General features: G+C 37.0%; 1 protein-coding gene across 3 annotated transcripts in view; it reads left to right on the forward strand.

Annotated features, from left to right (window-relative positions):
• Dlic (dynein light intermediate chain) overlaps nucleotides 1-19674 on the forward strand; it is a 240292-nt gene that overhangs the window by 20794 nt on the left and 199824 nt on the right. For 2 of the 3 annotated variants that reach the window (XM_090381830.1, XM_090381831.1), the window contains exons 2-3: nucleotides 18657-18730; nucleotides 18839-18955. In XM_090381830.1, the coding sequence (XP_090237956.1) occupies nucleotides 18657-18730; nucleotides 18839-18955 (191 nt within the window). The remainder of the gene's footprint in view (nucleotides 1-18656; nucleotides 18731-18838; nucleotides 18956-19674) is intronic. The other variant, XM_090381832.1, reaches the window with a different exon arrangement.

Raw genomic sequence — 19674 nt, forward strand, 5'->3', positions numbered from 1 at the left:
TGTACAGGGTTGTTAAAATTAAAGTATCCCTATGTAGAGGGCTCTGGAGCGAGTTCTAAGGCTCGTATCGAAGAGAAATTTGGACAATAGGTATGATAGAGAATGCGCTCGCAATTTATTGAGAAAAAAAATTAGTTACAAAATTTGTCACTATATGGCGTGTAACTATCTTAGTTACGATTATGCAAATAACTTATGTTATTTGCATAATCATAAGTTATTGTCCCTACTCAGCTCTATCCTCCTACTGTATAAAAGCAAAGCAGTTTCTTTAAAATCATACAGTAGATGTTTCCCTGTACTACAGCGGCAATGCCAATGACATTGCAGGAAAAGGCACTATTAGTGAAGCTGTACTATCAGAACTGCAACAATGCAGCTGTGGCTATCAGAGAATTCCGGCATCAGAAGTGCATAAGCCTTGGCCCTATGACTGTTTGTGCTGTCCACAAAATGATTGCGAAATTTGAAGTGATAGGACATCTTGGTGTTCAACCAGGTAGAGGTCTTAAACGAGTGGACTCCTCTCGTGTTGAAGATGCGGCTATGGCTGTCGTGGATTTATCAAGTCAATCTCCATGTGGTAGCACAAGTGTGCCAGCTGTTTCTCGTGAAGTGGACATGCTGTATTCTACTGCAAGGCCAGTTAATGCATCAGGTGTTGCGGTACTATCCTTACAAGATGCACATGCCACAGCAGCTAAAGCATGATGATGCAGATATTCGTTTCACATACGCACTTCAGTTTCTGGCGTGAATAACAGTGGATATCACCTGGCCATGGAACATCCTTTGGAGTGATGAAGCCCACTTCTGCTTAAATGGACAAGTGAATGCGCACAACTGTTGCATTTGGGCAACAGAAAACCCTCGTTATCCAAGAGATCCCGTTGCATTCTCCAAAAGTGACAGTGTGGTGTGAATTTACGGCCACATTCATGATTGGGCCATATTTTTTTGTACAGGTAACACCAACTGGACCCCACACCTGTTCCGTCACTGGACAGCACTATTATGAATTGTTGGCAAATTTTGCAATACCAGAGCTGCAACAACGTGGGTGCCGTCAGGATACCATATTCATGAAAGATGGTACGCTACCCCACATCCAGCGTTATGTCCAAAGATTGCTAAGGCAACACTTTACAGACGAACAGGTCATTGGGCGTTGTTTCCAGACATCTTAGCCACTCCGATCACCGGACCTCACCCCATTCAACTTCTGGTTGTGGGGCTTTTTAAAGAACCAGGTGTATCGGGAAAGTCAAACTCTGGCAGATCTGAAGGACAGCATTAGGCATCATGTGCTGGCTATTCCAGTTGACATGTTAACGTTCTGCTGTAGAAAATGCTGTTTTTTCAATTGGAAACTGTTGTTGACCAAAATGGAGGATACATTGAACAATTGTAGGATATACTGCTGGCACCTATCTAGGTGCTGGCACTGACCTCAGTGCGGGATCTACAGGCACTATGCCATTGGCAATTACACAGGGGCACCTATCCCCTGTGACTTTTAAACCCACACCCTTTCCTATACTTCGCCTAAACTAGGGTGGATTAATTCTCCCCTGTCAACCCACCCAAATTCATTCCCCCTCTAATCCTCTCTTCTTCTATGCCCCCCCGGGGCGCCTCCGTAGCCAGGTGGGAAGGAGCAGCAGTGCGTAGCACATGCTTCTTGATTAGACCGGGGTTCGAGCCCGTCACCACCAAATACGGAGTATGCGGAAAGGTCAAGGAATGACCACCGCATATCCCGGAGCAATATGGCCTTAGTTGCTAATGCTCCTAAAAACCAAATAACAAACAAACAAACAAGCCCCCCCCTCTCTCTTTTTTATTTTTATTTATTTTTTATTTTTTATTTATTTATTTATTTTTATTTTAATGTTACTTTATTTACTTATTTTATATATATATATATATATTATTTATTTTGTTTTTGGTCTCTGTCAGGAAGCTCAGGCAACCCTGGCGGAGGCCAGCCAGAGGATAATGGGTAGCCTGGCTCACCTCCTAGTGGTGGTGGCGGGCAATGTGGGGTTCCCTTAGGGGCCTTGCGGCTAAGCAGCTAGAGACAGAACAACAGACCACAGCACCACTCTGTCACAAAACAGACACCACACGTTTTCTGGCTTTTACAGAGATTCTGTAAATTCTTCACAAAGTACCATGGTGCAGATGTGGGAAACCACCGGTGGTGCCTTCCACAAAACACTATGCCACTATGAACAATTGTAGCACTGTTCAAGTGATTTGTATTGCCACAGCACCATATAGTGACAAATTTTGTAACTCATTTTTTTTCCCAATAAATGGCAACTGCATTCTTTATTATACCTGTTGTCCAAATTTCTCTTCAGTACAAGCCTTAGAACTTGCTTCAGAGCCCTCTACATAAGGATACTTTAATTTTAACAACCCTGTATATATATATATATTATTTTATTTATTTTGGCACAACAAATTGTTAGCAGGCCACTATTAGTAGCAAGTGGATTTGCAGTGATGGTATGATAAATAATATCAGTTTAGGGTTATCTGCATTTTGTATATTGGAATGTGTGGAATTTGTGACAATATTGGAGACATAGTCACAAAGAAATAAGGAATGCAGAATTTTAATATGTGGAGTACAATGTGCGCTCCACATATTCAAATCCTTGTGCAGCACTTTCGAGTATTTCCTTATGTAATTTACTGCACATGCAGTTAAGTTTCTAGACGATAATTCTCATCTCCAGGCAGACCAAGGAGGTGGAGAGTCAGTATTTATATTAAATCTTTATTTCCTATACACTGAACATTGACAGTATATTTCTTTGCTAATCTTTTTGATTGTTTCTCTCCCATAATGGAAAGAGAACACCAGTTGGAGCCTGCCTTGGGAGGGAAATAAAAGTTGTTAGTTTTGTATTAGTAGTTATGTTAACTGCCTTTGCAGGGTATTGATTATGCCTCAGTATATTTCTAATATTGTTCAGCTTCCGTAAAAGTTATGCACCTTAATCAAATCTCCTCTAAGGTATCTAGTTTTCAAGCTGACACTGTGTCTGTAGATTTTCTGGAAACATTGGCACCAAACTTGTTGTGAACATTAATCCTGATGTCCAGGAATGGAAGAGTTTTGTTTAATCTTTCAACTCTAAATATAATGTTTGAAACTGCAGCAAATAATAAATAACTTGATCCTCTGTCCCCCCCCCCCAGCAGATGAGATGTGGTTTACAGACTTGGTGTGGTAAATATTATGAAGGGAAAACTAGGATTGGAGAGTACATCCAACATAAAACATATGAGAATATTCTCAAAAACGATGAGGCTTTTAATGTCACTGGATGACACAGATAGCTCTTGTGGATCTCTTAATCCCCAAGGATGTGTATAGAAGTTCAGCAACTTCATTTTACTGCTGTCAAATTTTTCATCTTACAAACATTTGGCAGGCATAGAAATTCAACTAATTTCATCATTCACTGTAGGTAAATTTCTGAAATTATTTGTCCTCCTTCCAAATTTTCCTTGTATGCATCGCTAAGGGTGGATTTCTTTTCAGTGAGATATGCAATATTGTGAAAGTGTATTGGGTGTAATAATCTTGAATGTCTTGATTTTGGCCTGATCCATGGTTTGAAGAACCGAAGCATTGTTGGGAGAAAGGAAGATAATGATTTTAGGTTGAGCAATCTCTAATGCTTTGTAACCTGGAGCATTGTCAGGAATCAGTAACATATTGAAGTCCAGACCTTTCCCGTTTAGACTGTTCCACTTCTTAAACATAGCAGTTGTAGAACTAGCCTAAAAAGATTACAGCATTTACCCATGCCTTTCTTTTTTTTTGACTGCCAGAAAACAGGAAGACAATTCTTATTATTATTTTATTTTCAATAAGAGCATGTGGGCTTGGCAGAGAAGAGCATGGATTTGACCATGAAATCACTTGAAGTGCTAACACAAAAGAGAAGCATTAGCCTAATCATCATGGCTTTCAAGCCATGAGCAGTTTCTCATCATTTGAGAGCAGCATGGGAATTTTCATGTTTCCAAAATAGGCCTGTCTCATCAAAATTAAAGATCTGCCCAGGTTTATAGTCTTTTTCCTGAATAAGTTTCTTGAATTCTTAAAAATATATTGATGCTGTTGATGTTGTCCCTCCTGCTTCTTGAAATTTATAAGGATCTATATTTGCAAGGCTTTCATTTCACTTACAGTGAAAGCCTTATAAAGTGGTATGTATTCTTTATAACAACACAGACAAATAGATTAACAGCAGGCACCAACAGAGATGTAAGTGAGTCTTGCATTGCTTTTATTTGAACATGCAGTGGTCTGGAAAGCAAGGTGCCAGGCATTTCAAAGCTTGTTAGAGGTCATCATAAACAATTTAATATATTGGCTGTGTTAAGATTACTAAATAGTAAAAACAAGTGTATGCATACTTGCATGTATTCATGCACCTAATGCTAGGAACATTGTAAATAAATTCGATGAATTTAAAGTACTGGCTAAGTTATCAGAAGCAGACATTGTGGGCAATATCAGAGATATTGTTACATAGAAATAAGAAATGCAGAATTTGAATATGTGGAGAACAATATGTACAGACAATTTTTAAGTTCTATTTGAGAAAAACTGTTAATATTACCAACACCAAATTCTGAATGGGAAGCATTCAGGGAAATAATTATAGAAGCTACTAGGGTTTTTATGTCAACTAAGAGATACTGTTGAGACTTAAAAAAGAAAAATGCATGGGATGTTTATAATTATCAGGTGATACAGATATCTGCAGTAGGTATAAACTAGTTTAATTCAAGTCACAAAGGATGTTGGCAAGCTAAGGCAAATTACAAAATTTTCTGGAAAGAATGCCAATTAAAGTAGCAGAGACTTCTTTACTGATAGAATCACTTTGGTCCACTAGATGTAAATAGAATAAGGATAGCATGTAAATAAGGATGTAAATGAAGAATAAGGATAGCAATATTGCTATCCTTATTCTTCCTCCTATTCGCCTTAATTTGGCAAAAGCTATTCCTTTTCACTACACATAATTTTCAATAATAATTTTCACTAATAAAAATTATTAGTTAGCACTCACTTTCGTTATTTCTGATTCACTGCTATCTGTCAGGCTAGTGGTTATTCTGCCAGTTTGCTGCTAAATTTAACTTAGATTGCATCTACTGTATTATATTAGAGTATTGGAATTTATAATTTTAGAGTATTTGAACCTTGGCAAACAGAAACAGATAGCCTTAGCCAGGATAGGATGTATTGAGTGGAGCTAGCCCTCGTCAGCGTTCCATTCAATGTATCCTTTTATCAGTAATTTGCTTCATCATCGTTTTATTTTTATTATTATATTATTTTATTATTATATTATTTTATTATAATTTGTGTTTAATTATAGGGTATAACAATGAAGTCCAATTTAGGTTACCTAAACACTTGGCACTATGGCCTTATAGCGCTGTAGGTATATTTTTACTCCGAATATCTGTATTCCATATTCTTATTAAATTTCATTAGTCATATGATTCCCTTGGTATTCAGTTCAATAAATATTGTAATATATATACCTGGTGGTTATAAAATAAGTTTCCCTATTTAGGAGACCCTATGTCAAAATGGTTAGAGACAGTGCTGTGAAAATTGATGGGTGTGTCATTTAGTGTATGTGGAAAGCAATTTGTAGAAGAAAAAAAATTCAATTTAAAAAACTAATTTCTTTATTAGTTTTCAAAGCCCCACTGACATCAAAGGCCATTTACGTTAACCTTTAAGTTTCCAATGTTCAGGTAGTGCTGCATTAGTGTTACTATTATCCTGGTAGAACAGTTTTACTAAAAGAGCATGTCCTTTTTTTGTAAGAGCCATAATGGTTATTGATGGTGGTGTTGGCCTTTCTGCTTTTATCTAACAGGATGTCTTCTGCTTATGAGCAGTGCCATTTTCCCCTGGTGGCAGAAATCTGAACTAATTTTTTTCTTCTACAAATCACTTCCACATACCCACATACCCGAATCTACGTTTCTGTAATGGTGTGAGCATTCTTGGTATCCAGCCAGAACTTACCTTTGACATGGCCAAGTGCTCATGGAGGTACCTCAGAAATATTCTTTGACTATCATATAGGCTTTAATATGCCATCCAACATAACAGGTCTTCAGTTTTTTTGGTACATTTTTGGAGTTCACTTCCATTGGTTGTACCAAGCAGAGATTATATGTAGATTCTTGATCCAATTTAAGCTGCTTATACCAAATTTTTACTGGTATTTGAAGGTGTTACCATATAAAGCTTTGATGCCTTTTGGTCCAAACTTTTGGTCTATTTTCTTCTTTTGTGAAAAATTTAATGATAGCCCAATGGTCCAGTGTTGCGACATCCATGTTTGAGTTGGCTGTTTTAAATAACTTCTCTTCTTCCATACTTTTCTATATTGAAATGTTCACATTTATGAGATCTTACATAATATTTATATTCAAGGTAGGCTCAAGAATAAAGAAATTATTGAATGCCCCTGGTACACACAGTATAAAATATGAAATCAATGAAATAAAACATTCTTAGATGTAGATTTGTGGTAAATTAATTTTAGTTTATTGCAACATCCATATAAAATGTAAGCATCTTCTAAAAGAAAAAATCAATAGACCTATTTTCACTTAGTATTTCAAATCATCTTTTTGTTTCTTTATCAAGATAACTGAATACGGTATAGTTTAGGGCTAAAGCCTCAAGTTATGTAAACCTCAAGTTACTCCACTCCATCAGGCATCTCTTCAGTAGCATAGCTACCCTTTTTCGGGCCCGGAGGCAAAGAACATGTTTGGGGCCCCTACTTAATTAATGAAAATTGCAAAAACAGGAGACAGCCAAAGATGCCAGGCCCCTAAAGGGCCCAGGCCTGGAAGCAATTGCCTACATTGTAGCTACGCCATTGCATTTCTCATATTGTGGATTTATACTTTGCAACTGGGTGGGTTGTCATTATTGCAACACCAGGGTACCTGCCCACCCATTGATGAGGAGCCAGTAAGCTCCAAAACAGTGTGGGTGATGGTATCCACTGAGAATAAGTAACGATAGCCTTCTCCTATGGTGAAGCGTTATTTATTCGAGGTTGTGCAATATCATGGCAACTCATTGTGAAGGTATTCACAATAAGGGATATACTTAATGATGCCAATTTATAACTACTCAAGTAGTTGGCTGTGTACTGAAATCATGCAATTGCACTAACTTGTACATTAGATAACTGAATATAAATGTGATTCAGAATATAATCTTATATGTATGTGTATTACAATCTTAAATGTATACTAAAAGTCTGCACAGGTCTACATTTTTTATTTTTACCTGGCTCGGCCGAAGTCTAGATGACCTGACCCGAGCCCTAATTTGTTTTTCAAATTCTTCCCCCCAATCATTTTTTATCCCACACCGATTGAAACTTTTTATATAAATAAAATGCAAGCATTACTTTGAAGTTTCATAATAATAAAAAAAAAAACTTTCAGATTCAATATCCAATATTAATAATTATATAATAATAGAGGGGAACAGGTATTCTGTATGTTATCAGACACTGTCTAAGACACTGATGGATCCAATATCTTTCTATTACAGAAGATTTAGGAGAAGTCCGGTTGGCCTGCCTTCTTAAAATCCACTCGTGCACACCTCGATGGTAAGCCCTGTTACGTCACTTAGGTGGCAACGAAGCTGCTGTACACCAATGGAAACAGTGAAAAGAGCGAAGGTGGAGTTGGCTTTTTGCTCCATAAATATATAAAAAACAACATTTTGGAATTCAAAAGTACATCACCAAGGGTCTCAAGACTAATATTCAGAATTTCTAAGAGGTACAAGCTAAAGGTTATAATGATTTATGCACCAACATTGAGATAAGCAGAAAACCCACTACACTATCATTACGAGGGACTGCAATGCTAAGGTTGGAAAAAGACAAAACAGTGCAGAAATGGGAACAATAGGAAATTTTGGAATTGGTGAAAGACTTGTGGAATTTGCAGAATCTCGAGAATCATCAGTAATGAACAACTTTTTCAAGAAAATGGTGAACAGAAAGTGGACATGGGAGAGTCCAAATGGATTAACAACTAATGAAATCGACTTCATCCTCACTAACAGAAAATATATTGTGAATGATGTTACCATCCTGAACAAGGTAAATGTTGGAAGTGATCACAGAATGGTAAGATGCACACTTGATGTAAGAAAAGAAAGGAAAAAACTGACTCGAGTAAATAATACAAAGATTTTTGAGATAATAGAAGAGGAGAAAAAACAGTATGTACTGGAATTTAAGAACAGGTTTGAGCTTCTGCAGACTGCTCAGGAAGGCGCCTCCGTAGCCAGGTGGGAAGGAGCAGCAGTGCGTAGCACACGCTTCTTGATTAGACCGGGGTTCGAGCCCGTCACCACCAAATACGGAGGATGCGGAAAGGTCAGGGAATGACCACTGCATATCCCGGAGCAATATGGCCTTAGTTGCTAATGCTCCTAAAAACCAAATAACAAAACAAACAAAACTGCTCAGGACCAAGATATCGATGAGGAATATTACAAATTTCTGAAAGTGATAAAGCCCAAGAAACCTATAGGTAAAAAAAAGCCAAAGAAGAAAAAATTCATCAAGAAACACTTGTCGTGAAGAACCGACGGCAAATGAAGAGCAAGATAATCACTGACAGGGAGAAAATTGAGTATACTGAGTTATGCAAAGCCATTAGAAAGAGACTCAGAGAGGACATAAGAAGATACAACACAAGAAAAGTAGAACAAGCATTAAGGGAAAACAAAGGACTTAAATCAGCAGCCATGAGCAGTAATACAGAAAAACAAATGATATTGAAACTGAAGAATAGCGATGGTGTACTTATAAATAGCAGAGAAGGCATAATTCAAATAGCAGAAGACTACTTTGTATTCTTCTAGACTACTATATATGTAGACTACTATATTACCTTGTATAGAGAATTATACAAGGAACGAGGGAATGATGCCAGCAGTCGGAAAGATGGATCGCAAATTAGTAACACATACGACATGTCCAATATTCTTCCTGATGAGGTAGAACATGTGTTGAAGAAAATGAAGAATCAGAAAGCCCCAGGGGAAGATAAAATTCTTGTAGAGTTGTTAAAATTGGGAAGAAGAGACATGGCACAAAAACTGGCAAGACTCTTCAAAAAATCCATTAGAAGAAAAGGTGTGACGCCTAAGGATTGGAATAATGCAATCATAGTTTTGCTACATAAGAAAGGAGATAAATCAGAAATTGGTAATTATAGACCAATTAGTTTGTTATCCCACATCTACAAGTTGTTTATAAGGGTCATTACTAACAGATTAGAAAGAATACTTGATGAGAATCAACCGAAAGTGCAAGCTGGCTTTAGGACAGGATTCTCAATTATGGATCACCTTCACGTAATATCACAGCTAATGGAGAAAGCAAATGAATATAAAACACCATTATGCCTGGCATTTGTGGATTATGAAAAGGCATTTGACTCGATGCAGCATAAGGCAATGTTTCAGGCACTGGAAAGACAAGGCATAGATACCCCATATATGATGATTTTGAAGAAAATATATGAGAACGCTACCTCCTTTATTAGACTAGACAAAGACAGTAGTAAATTGAAAATTGAGAAAGGAGTTCGACAAGGTGACACAATATCTCCGAAGTTGTTTACTGCTGCCCTTGAGGAAGCTTTCGGAAGATTGGACTGGTCGCAGAAAGGAGTCAATGCAAATGGAGAATACCTAAACCATTTATGATTTGCAGATGACATTGTGGTCATAAGCCATGATCCCAAAGAATTAGAGGAAAATCTTAATCAGTTATGCACAGTTAATAAGGATTTTGGACTAAAGATGAATATGGCTAAAACTAAAGTAATGATGAACAAGTATGCCACAGAAAGGGACAATGATTGAAGGAGCAGTAATTGAAAAGGTGGAGTCATATACTTATCTGGGATGGGACAAGTTATTAGCTGTAATAATGATAAATGGCTGGAAGTCAAGAGAAGAATAAATTTTGGATGGACAGCATTCAGGAAATATAGTCACATACTGAAGAGCAATATCCCAAGTTTGTCTGAAACGTAAAATAATGAACCAATGTATACTCCCCACCATGACTTATGGAAGTGAAACTTGGGCACTCGCCAAAAGAATGGAAGAGAAGCTGAGAACTACACAGCAAAGAATAGAATGAATTATATTGGGAATCAGACTGTTAGATAGAAGAGAAACACATGGATTAGGTAGAAAACTCAAGTAAAGGACATTCTTATCAAAACTAAAGAACTAAAATGATCTTGGGCAGGACACATAGCTTGAAGACATGATGACAGATGGACTAAGAAAATAACAGAATGGTACCCAAGAGGAGCTAGAAGAAAACCTGGAAGACAACGGCAGAGATGGATAGATGAAATTCATGAGTTTGTGGGTAGTAAATGGATGGCCATTGCACAAAACAGAAGGAACTGGAAAGTTGCTGGAGAGGCCTTCATCCTGCAGTGGATTGAAAATGGCTGATGAGGATGATAAGAATAATAATTATCAATATCAATTATATAAAAAAGAAAATATAATAAATTTTCAGTTTACCATATATAATGTAATTCACAAATGAATATCGATATCCACCTCAAATTAAAAAAATTAGAATTGACCGCCACATCTGTCTCTGGCAATTCTCACTGTATGAATGATGTGTAAGTATTCATGTTACCTGTATTTCTAAATTATCGGCAAGTAATGGATATAGCAAAGAAGCAGTTAGAAAGTATTGCAAGTGAATGTTCTTAGAATTGAGATTAGGTTAACTCACAATCTCGGATGTAATAGAACTAGGGATTAACAGTATCACACTTTTAAGAAATACTGTACACATACAACTAAAAAGGGACCCATTGCTGGGGGACATAATAACTCATATCATACTCTTTATGTAACGTAATACCCGCTTAAGGGTAAAGGGCATACATACTTTACTGAGCAAAAATACAGTGGGTCATTTACATTAAACAGTACAAATTTCTGTGAATTCTGGAGACGTTGGCGAAGTGTGCCTTATTGGTCAATCAGCAGACAACTAATACACACTTTTTCTAAAAAAAAAACCTTTAAGAATTTAAATACATAAAAAAATATTCAAAAACAAATATGTAAGAAATAGCCCAAAAAAGTCTGAAATGTTCGAAATAAAAATTCATTACGATTATTTGTACCTGACCCTAGTCTGAACATTCCTCGTGTTACCTGGCCAGGCCCTTACAGACCTCTAATTTATACTGTATAAGCTTGCTTTCTTGCATCACATGCCTTTACTAATGTGTTTTGTTTTTGCCACCTGGAAGGTTTTTAAACAAATAAACCCTATAAATAAAATTTATCATAAAATAACAGACTTCAGTTTTCATGAGACTCAGGTGCTAGAGAAATATTCTGTGCAGTTATAATCCAAAATATTAATTTTTAAGCTAATAATAAAGTAAGGTAAATTTATTACTAACTGCTTGTTTAGCTTGGTATTGACCTGGGTGTGACTTTTTTTTTTTTTAATAATTCTGATAATTTATTTGAATTTATATAATCATTCCGTCCCAGGCTGTTTAGTCATTAGTAGGCCCAAATCCTAAGGATTTTAAGAGTGAGACCTCTGATCCCAAATTAGCATTAGTATTAGTAGAGACATATGATGCAAGAAAGCAAACTTATACAGCATCAGCCAAAAAAAAACCCTTCCCATTTCACCTATCCATTCACTCTAAATGTTTGTCCATTTATTCCTTGAATTTATTTAAGCTTTCAACTTCCATGAAAGTTTGTTCTAGCAATTAACCAGGCCCTGGCTAAAGGCAAATTTCCACACATCTATTCTACAACTGTCTTTCTTCAATTTGAATTTATGCTCCTTCAGGTGTATAATCTGAGCAAGAGGAAGAATTCCATCAGCATTGAGCTTGCTCAAACCATTCAAATTTGAGCAACATCACATTTTATTGGAATGGAAAAGCAAGTGTAAATGCTTAATTATGGGTGACTTTAATCTGCTCCAGGTTGATTGGGAACGAAATTCCCCATGTGGAAAAACTTTTTTAGATAAACTAGATCATTATTATTTGTACCAGCATGTTAGAGAAAGTACTAGGGGTGAGAATATTCTTGACCTCTTCATTACTAATGATTCAAATAACATCACAGGGAGTACAGGAACTATTGTTGGGAAGTGATCATGCAATCGTTAGCTGGGAGATGAAGAAAGTTGTTGCAGTAGTTAAAGGTAAAGGCACAGGTTTTATTTCAGAAGAGGAGATATTGACAGTTTAGGACACTATATTTCATCTGTGAACTGGGCAGATTGCTGAGGGATGGTGAATATATTTAAATTATGGAATATTTTTTGAGCAAAAATCATAAAGCCACGAATCCATACATACTTTTCAAAAAATATTGCAGGAGGAGGATGCCGAAATGGATGACGGCAGAGCTGGCTGGTCAAATAGAGCAGAAAAAGATAGTATGGGACGGTTACTGAACAATGAAAAGTACTTAAGGTCAGGGAGGCTGTTGTTGGAGGTTTTACGGCACAACACAACAGCAGCTAAAGGTATTATGTGCCAGTCAGGGAGGCCAAAGATGTGTTTGGGAAACCATTGGCTAAGAGAGCAAAGAATGGAGACAAGGAAGTTTTCATGTATGTGAATACAAGGAAGAAAAAACAAATCAAATTGGACCCTTGTACACTGAGCATGGCAAAGTCTTAAACAATCCAGCTGATGTGGATGAATTGAACAGGTACTTTGCATCTGTCTTTACTGATGAAAGACCCTTTATGCTGAGAAGAGTCAGTACGAGTGATGCTGAGCCATATGAAATTAGTGATGTTGTAATTGCAGATGATTATTTATTAGGAAAACATTTGAGCATAAAGGCAAGTAAGGCTCCAGAGTTAATGGTATTTACTCTGTAGTTTTGAGGGAGAGCACGAAGGAGTGTATTGAACCATTGAGAGTAATTATGAGGGCATCTTTGGACATGGGAAGGGGGGAGATTCCTTTGGATTGGAGAGGTGTCAGTGTATCGCTAAAACAAAAAAGTTATTCTAAGAGTGAAGTTGGTAACTACAGACTGGTTATTCTGACTTCAGTTGTAGAAAAATCTTAAGAGGTAGTGATTAAGAGTTCGATCCAGGGACACTTAGATAGATATGGCATTCTGCAGGACACAACATGGCTTTAAGGGGAACTAACTTAGTAGGCTATTTTGACACAGTTACTAATGAGCTGGATTTAGAGAATAATTTCGATATACACTGTGCTTCCACTTTATTAGGTGCACCTGCCTCCTGTATCCTTCAAAACAGCCTGAATTTGTCTAGGCATGGATTGAACAAGATGCTGAAAACGTGCAGGAATGGAGTACCATGCAGACACGAGTGTGTCACGCAGTTCCTTGAGATTCAACAGAAGTATAGGCCTGCAGCAAACAGCCCTTTCCAGCTCATCCCAAAGATGCTCAATAGGATTGAGATCTGTGGACTGAGCGGGCCACTGCAGCAAAGAAAAGTCATTGTCATGTTCCTGGAACCATTCCATAGTGATTTGGGCTTTGTGCACTGGTGCATTATCCTGCTGGAAGTAACCATCTGACTGAGGATAAACTGTCAACACGAACGGATGAACTTGGTCAGCAGTGATGTGTAGGTACAATGTGGCATTCAGACGTGAATCTATGGGTATCAATGGCATGTGCCAAGAAAACATTCCCCACACCATAACACTGCCCTCACCACCTTGCACAGTAGTTGTCAGACAGACATGACGGATTAATAGATTCACATTGTTTTCGCCAAATTCTGAGCCTTCCATCAACATGTTGCACCAGGAACTTCGACTTGTTATACCAAACAACTGTTTTCCAATCCTCGATAGTCCAGTGCTGGTGTTGCTGTGTCCACAGGAGGCATGCTCTCTTGTTCTTCATTGATAACAAAGGTACGCGATGTGACTGTCGGCTATTGTAGCCCATTCACGACAAAGTGTGACTAGTGGTCTGTTGCGATATTTTGTTCTGCGCATCAAGGTGGTATTCTGATGTGATGTGTGACATTGTGGCCTGTCTGTTTGCTTGCACAATTCTAGCCATCCTCCTCTGACCTCTCTCATCAACAAGAGATTTTCTTCCACAGGAGTGCCATTGAGAGGATGTTTTTTGTTCGTTGCACCATTCTCGATACAGCCTTGAAACTGTGGTGTATGAAAAGTTCAGGAGAACTGCCGTTTCAGAGATACTTTGTCCAGCATGTCGTGCACTTACTGCCATACCACGTTTGAAGTCCGTTATATCCCTCCTTTTCCCCATTCTTTCTATGGTTTGTACGCTTAACTGATACTAAAAAGGTTGTTCTGCTGCATTTATATCCACAACTGTGGTCATGTGACTTGCAATGTTGTGGGACAAACTATTTGTGTGCACAGCAGGGGTGTACCTAATAAAGTGGCAGCACATTGTAGTTCATTTGGATTTTAGCAAAGTATTTGACTCCGTTCCTCATGAGAGGTTACTGTATACAGGTTGGGATTACTGGTAAGATTCTAAGATGGATTGCTGGGTGGCTGCAGGGCAGAAAGTTGTGATTAATGGATATTCTTCAGATCGGTATAATGTCGGGAGTGGAGTCCCTCAAGGATTGGTTCTTGGACTACTGTTGTTTCTCATTTTCATAAATATCATTGACGAAGGGATAGAAGGTGTGATGTCAAAATTTGTAGATGGTGTAAAGAGTGGTAGAGTCGTTAATGATCAGTACCAAGCAGCGCTCCTTCAGGATGACTTGAATGGACTTCAAAGATGGTCAGAGAAGTGGCAGCTTTGTCTTAATGCTGCTAAATAAAACATCTTACACTTGGGCAATAGCAGCACACAGATAAATTATACATTTGGTGGGGGTTGAATTAAAAACAGTGGAGGAGGAGGAAAGGGATCTTGGAGTTACAAAATGGGCAGTTATAAAGTTTTCTGTACTGTGTAAAAAGGCAATCAGGAAAGCCCATATCGATTGTTTATCAAACACTCCTGTAGAGATAGGGAGACCATAATCCCACTGTTAGGCAATTGTAAGACCACATTTGGACTACCGTGTTCAAGTGCGGAGACCTCATCTAGAAAAAAACAGAGCTGCTTGAAAGGGTCCAAAGACGGGCAACTCGAATGGTGACATCGACAGAAAGACAACCATGTAAGGAAAGACTTCAATTATCTGGGCTACAACCAGGCACCTCAGAGGTGACCTGATTGAGGTTTATAAGACTCTGAGAGGTATTTGTAAAATGAATGAAGGTATTTTTTCACTGTTCTAAACAATTCCAGAACTAGGGGTCATAAATTCAAATTACAGGGCTTGAGGTTTAGATTAGAATGTTATTTGGTTTTTAGGAGCATTAGCAACTAAGGCCATATTGCTCCGGGATATGCGGTGGTCATTCATGACCTTTCCACATCCTCCATATTTGGTGGTGATGGGCTCGAACCCCGGTCTAATCAAGAAGTGTGTGCTATGCACTGCTGCTCCTTCCCACCTGGCTACGGAGGCGCTGGTTTAGATTAGATTGTAGGAAGTTTTCTTTTAGCCAGCGAGTCGTTGATAGCTAGAACAAGTTGCCCTTGCAGGTAGTTGAGGTTGGCAGTTTGAATAAATTGAAAGGTCAACTGGATACTTACCTGTGTGAGGAGATTAGCATATAATTTATTTTCTTATCTTCCTGGTTGTTTTTTTTTTTTTTTTTTCTAGTGCAGCAAAAGCCTGTGGCTTCCTTGTACTATATGGCGAATACTATTACACCTCAATCAGATCACTTTGCAGGTGTCTAGTCTCCATTTTTTTCATATAAGTACTGCTCTGTAGGTTGAGAAACAAATGAAATTCTGGTTACGTTCATTGCTGTCATTGCAGATGATGAAATTTATTATCAGCAGAATTGATTGGCATTTTAAGCATTGGAAGATTGAAACAGCATTTTGGCTTAGCTAAATAAACTTCTATCATAAGGGAAAGTGAAAGAAGAGATTCCCTATGCAAAGGACCTCTTCTAGAAGACGTTTTCTTGGAATTAGAAATGTCTCTCTCTCTCTCTCTCTCTCTCTCTCTCTCTCTCTCTCTCTCTCTCTCTCTTGCTCGCTCAGGGCGCACCATAGCCTTGGTCGCTTTTGTGACCAAGGTTATGGTGCGCCCATAAAATTGAAATAAAATTGAATTGAAATAAGTGCACCAATAAAATTGAAATCCCATCTCTCTCTCTCTCTCTCTCTCTCTCTCTCTCTCTCTCTCTCTCTCTCTCTCTCTCTCTCTCAGGGCGAGAATATTGTCCATAGACAAGAGGCATGGTTGATCCTCTATATGCTTCCCCTCCAGTGCTGTGCCTCTTTAGATCTGAAGCTTCCAAATATAACCTTCTCTCCATTTTCTCATTCATTTCCCCATCTTCTAAGAGAGGATGTATGGTCCTTGGCCTTGTATCAGAGTAGACTTTCACTGTGCTGTGCACCAGCCTTGATTTTTTTTTTTTTTTTTTTTGCTATCCTTACTATGTAATTTAGTTGGTTTCTAAGTTAATATTCATTGAAGAGGGTCCCCTGAAATGGGATGAAATAGTCATTTTAAATCAGTGAAGCATTGTTTTATTCTTAGAGCAATTTATGCCCTCACAATGAGTTCATTGTGCATATTGTTTTTACTATTTTTAACAGCACTTAGTCAGTGGCGGATTTAGCACTTGAGAGGCCCCAGGCGCAATTCAATTTTGAGGCCCCCCTCTAAATATTTTCGGTACCACTACATTCTACGCCTACATTTTTACTATAGCACGCGCTCTAGATTTGGTGTTGCGGTTTTAATCATTTTGGTTGCGCGATTCTTTCATACATATTTTAACTAATGTTTAAATGAAAAAAATGGCACAACTAAGCATTAATGATTATACTTATTCTACTTCAGATTCACTTAGTTCGCATAGATATTTCATATAATATGTAGGGATATTCGCATAAGAGTTTACTAACTTCTCATATTAAATTATAGTTTTATTCAGTAACGGTAATAATGATGAGTGTAAAAATTAAAAATGAAACAATTTTATTTTTTTTTTTTTGAGACCTGAGATTTGAGGCCCCCTCTAATTAAGAGGCCCCAGGCGCGCGCCTCGTGCGCCTGTGCGGAAATCCGCCACTACACTTAGTTGTTGAAATAGGAAAGTGCTCCTTTAACAAGTGTTTCATGTGAGAGAACTGTGGCTTTCTACAGAGAACTTAATTTTCTAATGTGGATATTGGTTTGCTAGCTTGAGGTAGTAAAAGGACATGTCTGATATCATTTATGAGTTTATATTTGCATATTAAATTTTAAACCCCTTTTATTTTCAAGTTGATTTATTTATTTCAGTATTAATGCACAAGTGTGATCAGGACAATTATAGCTCTAAATAAATAAATATATAATTTACAAAATAAATAAATTAAAATATAAATAATTCTTTGTTTATTTATTTCTAAAATATGTGTAAGTTATGCAACCACTGATAACAAGAGTACAAGTGTTAAAAAAAGAAGACATTGTGTATGGCTAGGTTATAAGTATCTTTGAATAAAAGAATCAGCTCAGTCTACAGGTAGTAAGAAGAAACATACACTTACATACAGCATAGTTTAAATTCAGATTTTAAAATTATTATTTTAATGGCATCTAAACTTGCTTCTCATATCATATTGTATCTCTGTCTTATTTGCATGTTTGGGTGTACCAAAATCCCATGGCGGAACACTACTCCCTTCACCTGATATCAGCTGACTACGGCTTTGAAAAAGACTTTAGAAATTCCTCTAATTGTCAGTGGGAATTGAGCCAAGACCTCTTTAAACAAAAGTGACAGATGGCAATGTGTCACTGATTAAGATGTCATGGAAGACAGAGAACAATTGCTATTAGTCAACAGTAGTTGAAATGACCATGTTCTGATAGGGACCTCTCTCTTTCCTCATATTCACTTCATTAAGCAGTCAGCCATTTTGAATTTTGATGTTGCATAGTATTTATTAATGTGTGTGTTTCTTTACGGTTAGGGTTGTTTTTATGTAATTCTCTATGAATATACTTAACTGTTTTTCATCCAGTAAAACAGGCAAACCAGGCTGTAGAAAGTATATAATTTACATGTATTGAAGCTATATACTTTAACAATGCTTATCTAATTCTAGATAACTGGTCAACATCTTCAACTTGACTATGGGAAAGACTCCAGTAAAATAAAATTCATCATTCTACTGAGAGTATTATTCTGAGGCTCAAAATACACCTTAAAAAAAGTTCCTCCTATAAAATATTTTCTTGCTTAAGAAGTTTAATTTTTTGACTATTCAGAAACTTCTTTGAGAGATTTTCAATATAGTATCATATGTAAATATAAATTCTCCATAAAATTGCCAAGAATGAAATTTTTTCTGAATCTTCCATTTTTATTCCTTTACTTTGTAATGAAGAATGTCACACAACATTATTAAATTTATTTTTAAAAGATTTAATCTTGCATTTTTGTGTTTTTTACAGGTCAACAATTTTAAGCCACGTACAAGCAAGTTCACCAAACAAGCTGCCATCATGTAAAACATTACTAGTTTTGGGTATGGTTTATTTTTCTTTGTAACTCTCCATATAAAGAAAGATAAAAAAAAATGTTAAAAAATTATTTTCAAAATATTACTTTAAGTCTGTGTTTTCTGTTTCTTTAGGTGATGCTGAATCGGGTAAAACATCTCTCATAGCCAAACTGCAAGGAAATGAAGATCCTAAGAAGGGTTCAGGTTTAGAATATCACTATATTTTTATCAGAGATGAATACAGAGATGGTAAATATTAATATATTTTAAAAAAATGTAGCACAGACATGTCACAATTTTTAGTAGTTTTTTTCCCTGCCAAGCTTATTCATTATATTCTCCATTCATGTAGTGCATTCTATCCTAAATTTCCTTTATAAAGAATTATTTAATCAGTGATTAACTGATTCTTTGATTTATTTTTTATTATGTGAACAAATGAAGAGTGAAAAGTCAAATCCTTGATATTGAAGAATTGCACAAAGTAATTCATATGAGGAATAGATATCATAGTTTACATCCAGGCATTATTCTGTTCTTATTGGTATAATTGTTTTTTTAGCTGTGAATGTATATTCATTGTTGATATTTTTTAAGTGTATGTGTAAAGAACTTGAAGTTCTTTCCACATTCACTTTCCATCCAATAATATATATATATATATTTGGTGAGAAGACCGAAAGAGGCGCCTCCGTAGCCAAGTGGGCAGGAGCAGTAGTGCGTAGCACATTCTTCTCGATTAGACTGGGGCTCGAGCCCGTGACCACCAAATACGGACGATGCGGAAAGGTCAGGGAATGACCATCGCATATCCCCTGAGCAATATGGCCTTAGTTGCTAATACTCCTAAAAACCAAATAACAACAAGACCGAAAGAAAAGTTTTTACACAAAGCAACAGTGTTATAGTGCAGCAATGTATATTATATCTGCATGATGGTTAGTTAAAATGGAAACCATCTAACAGTT

Source organism: Mastigoproctus giganteus, chromosome 9 (genome assembly GCF_048544385.1).
Source record: "Mastigoproctus giganteus isolate SK-2022 chromosome 9, ASM4854438v1, whole genome shotgun sequence".
NCBI classification, from domain to species: Eukaryota; Metazoa; Arthropoda; class Arachnida; order Uropygi; family Thelyphonidae; genus Mastigoproctus; species Mastigoproctus giganteus.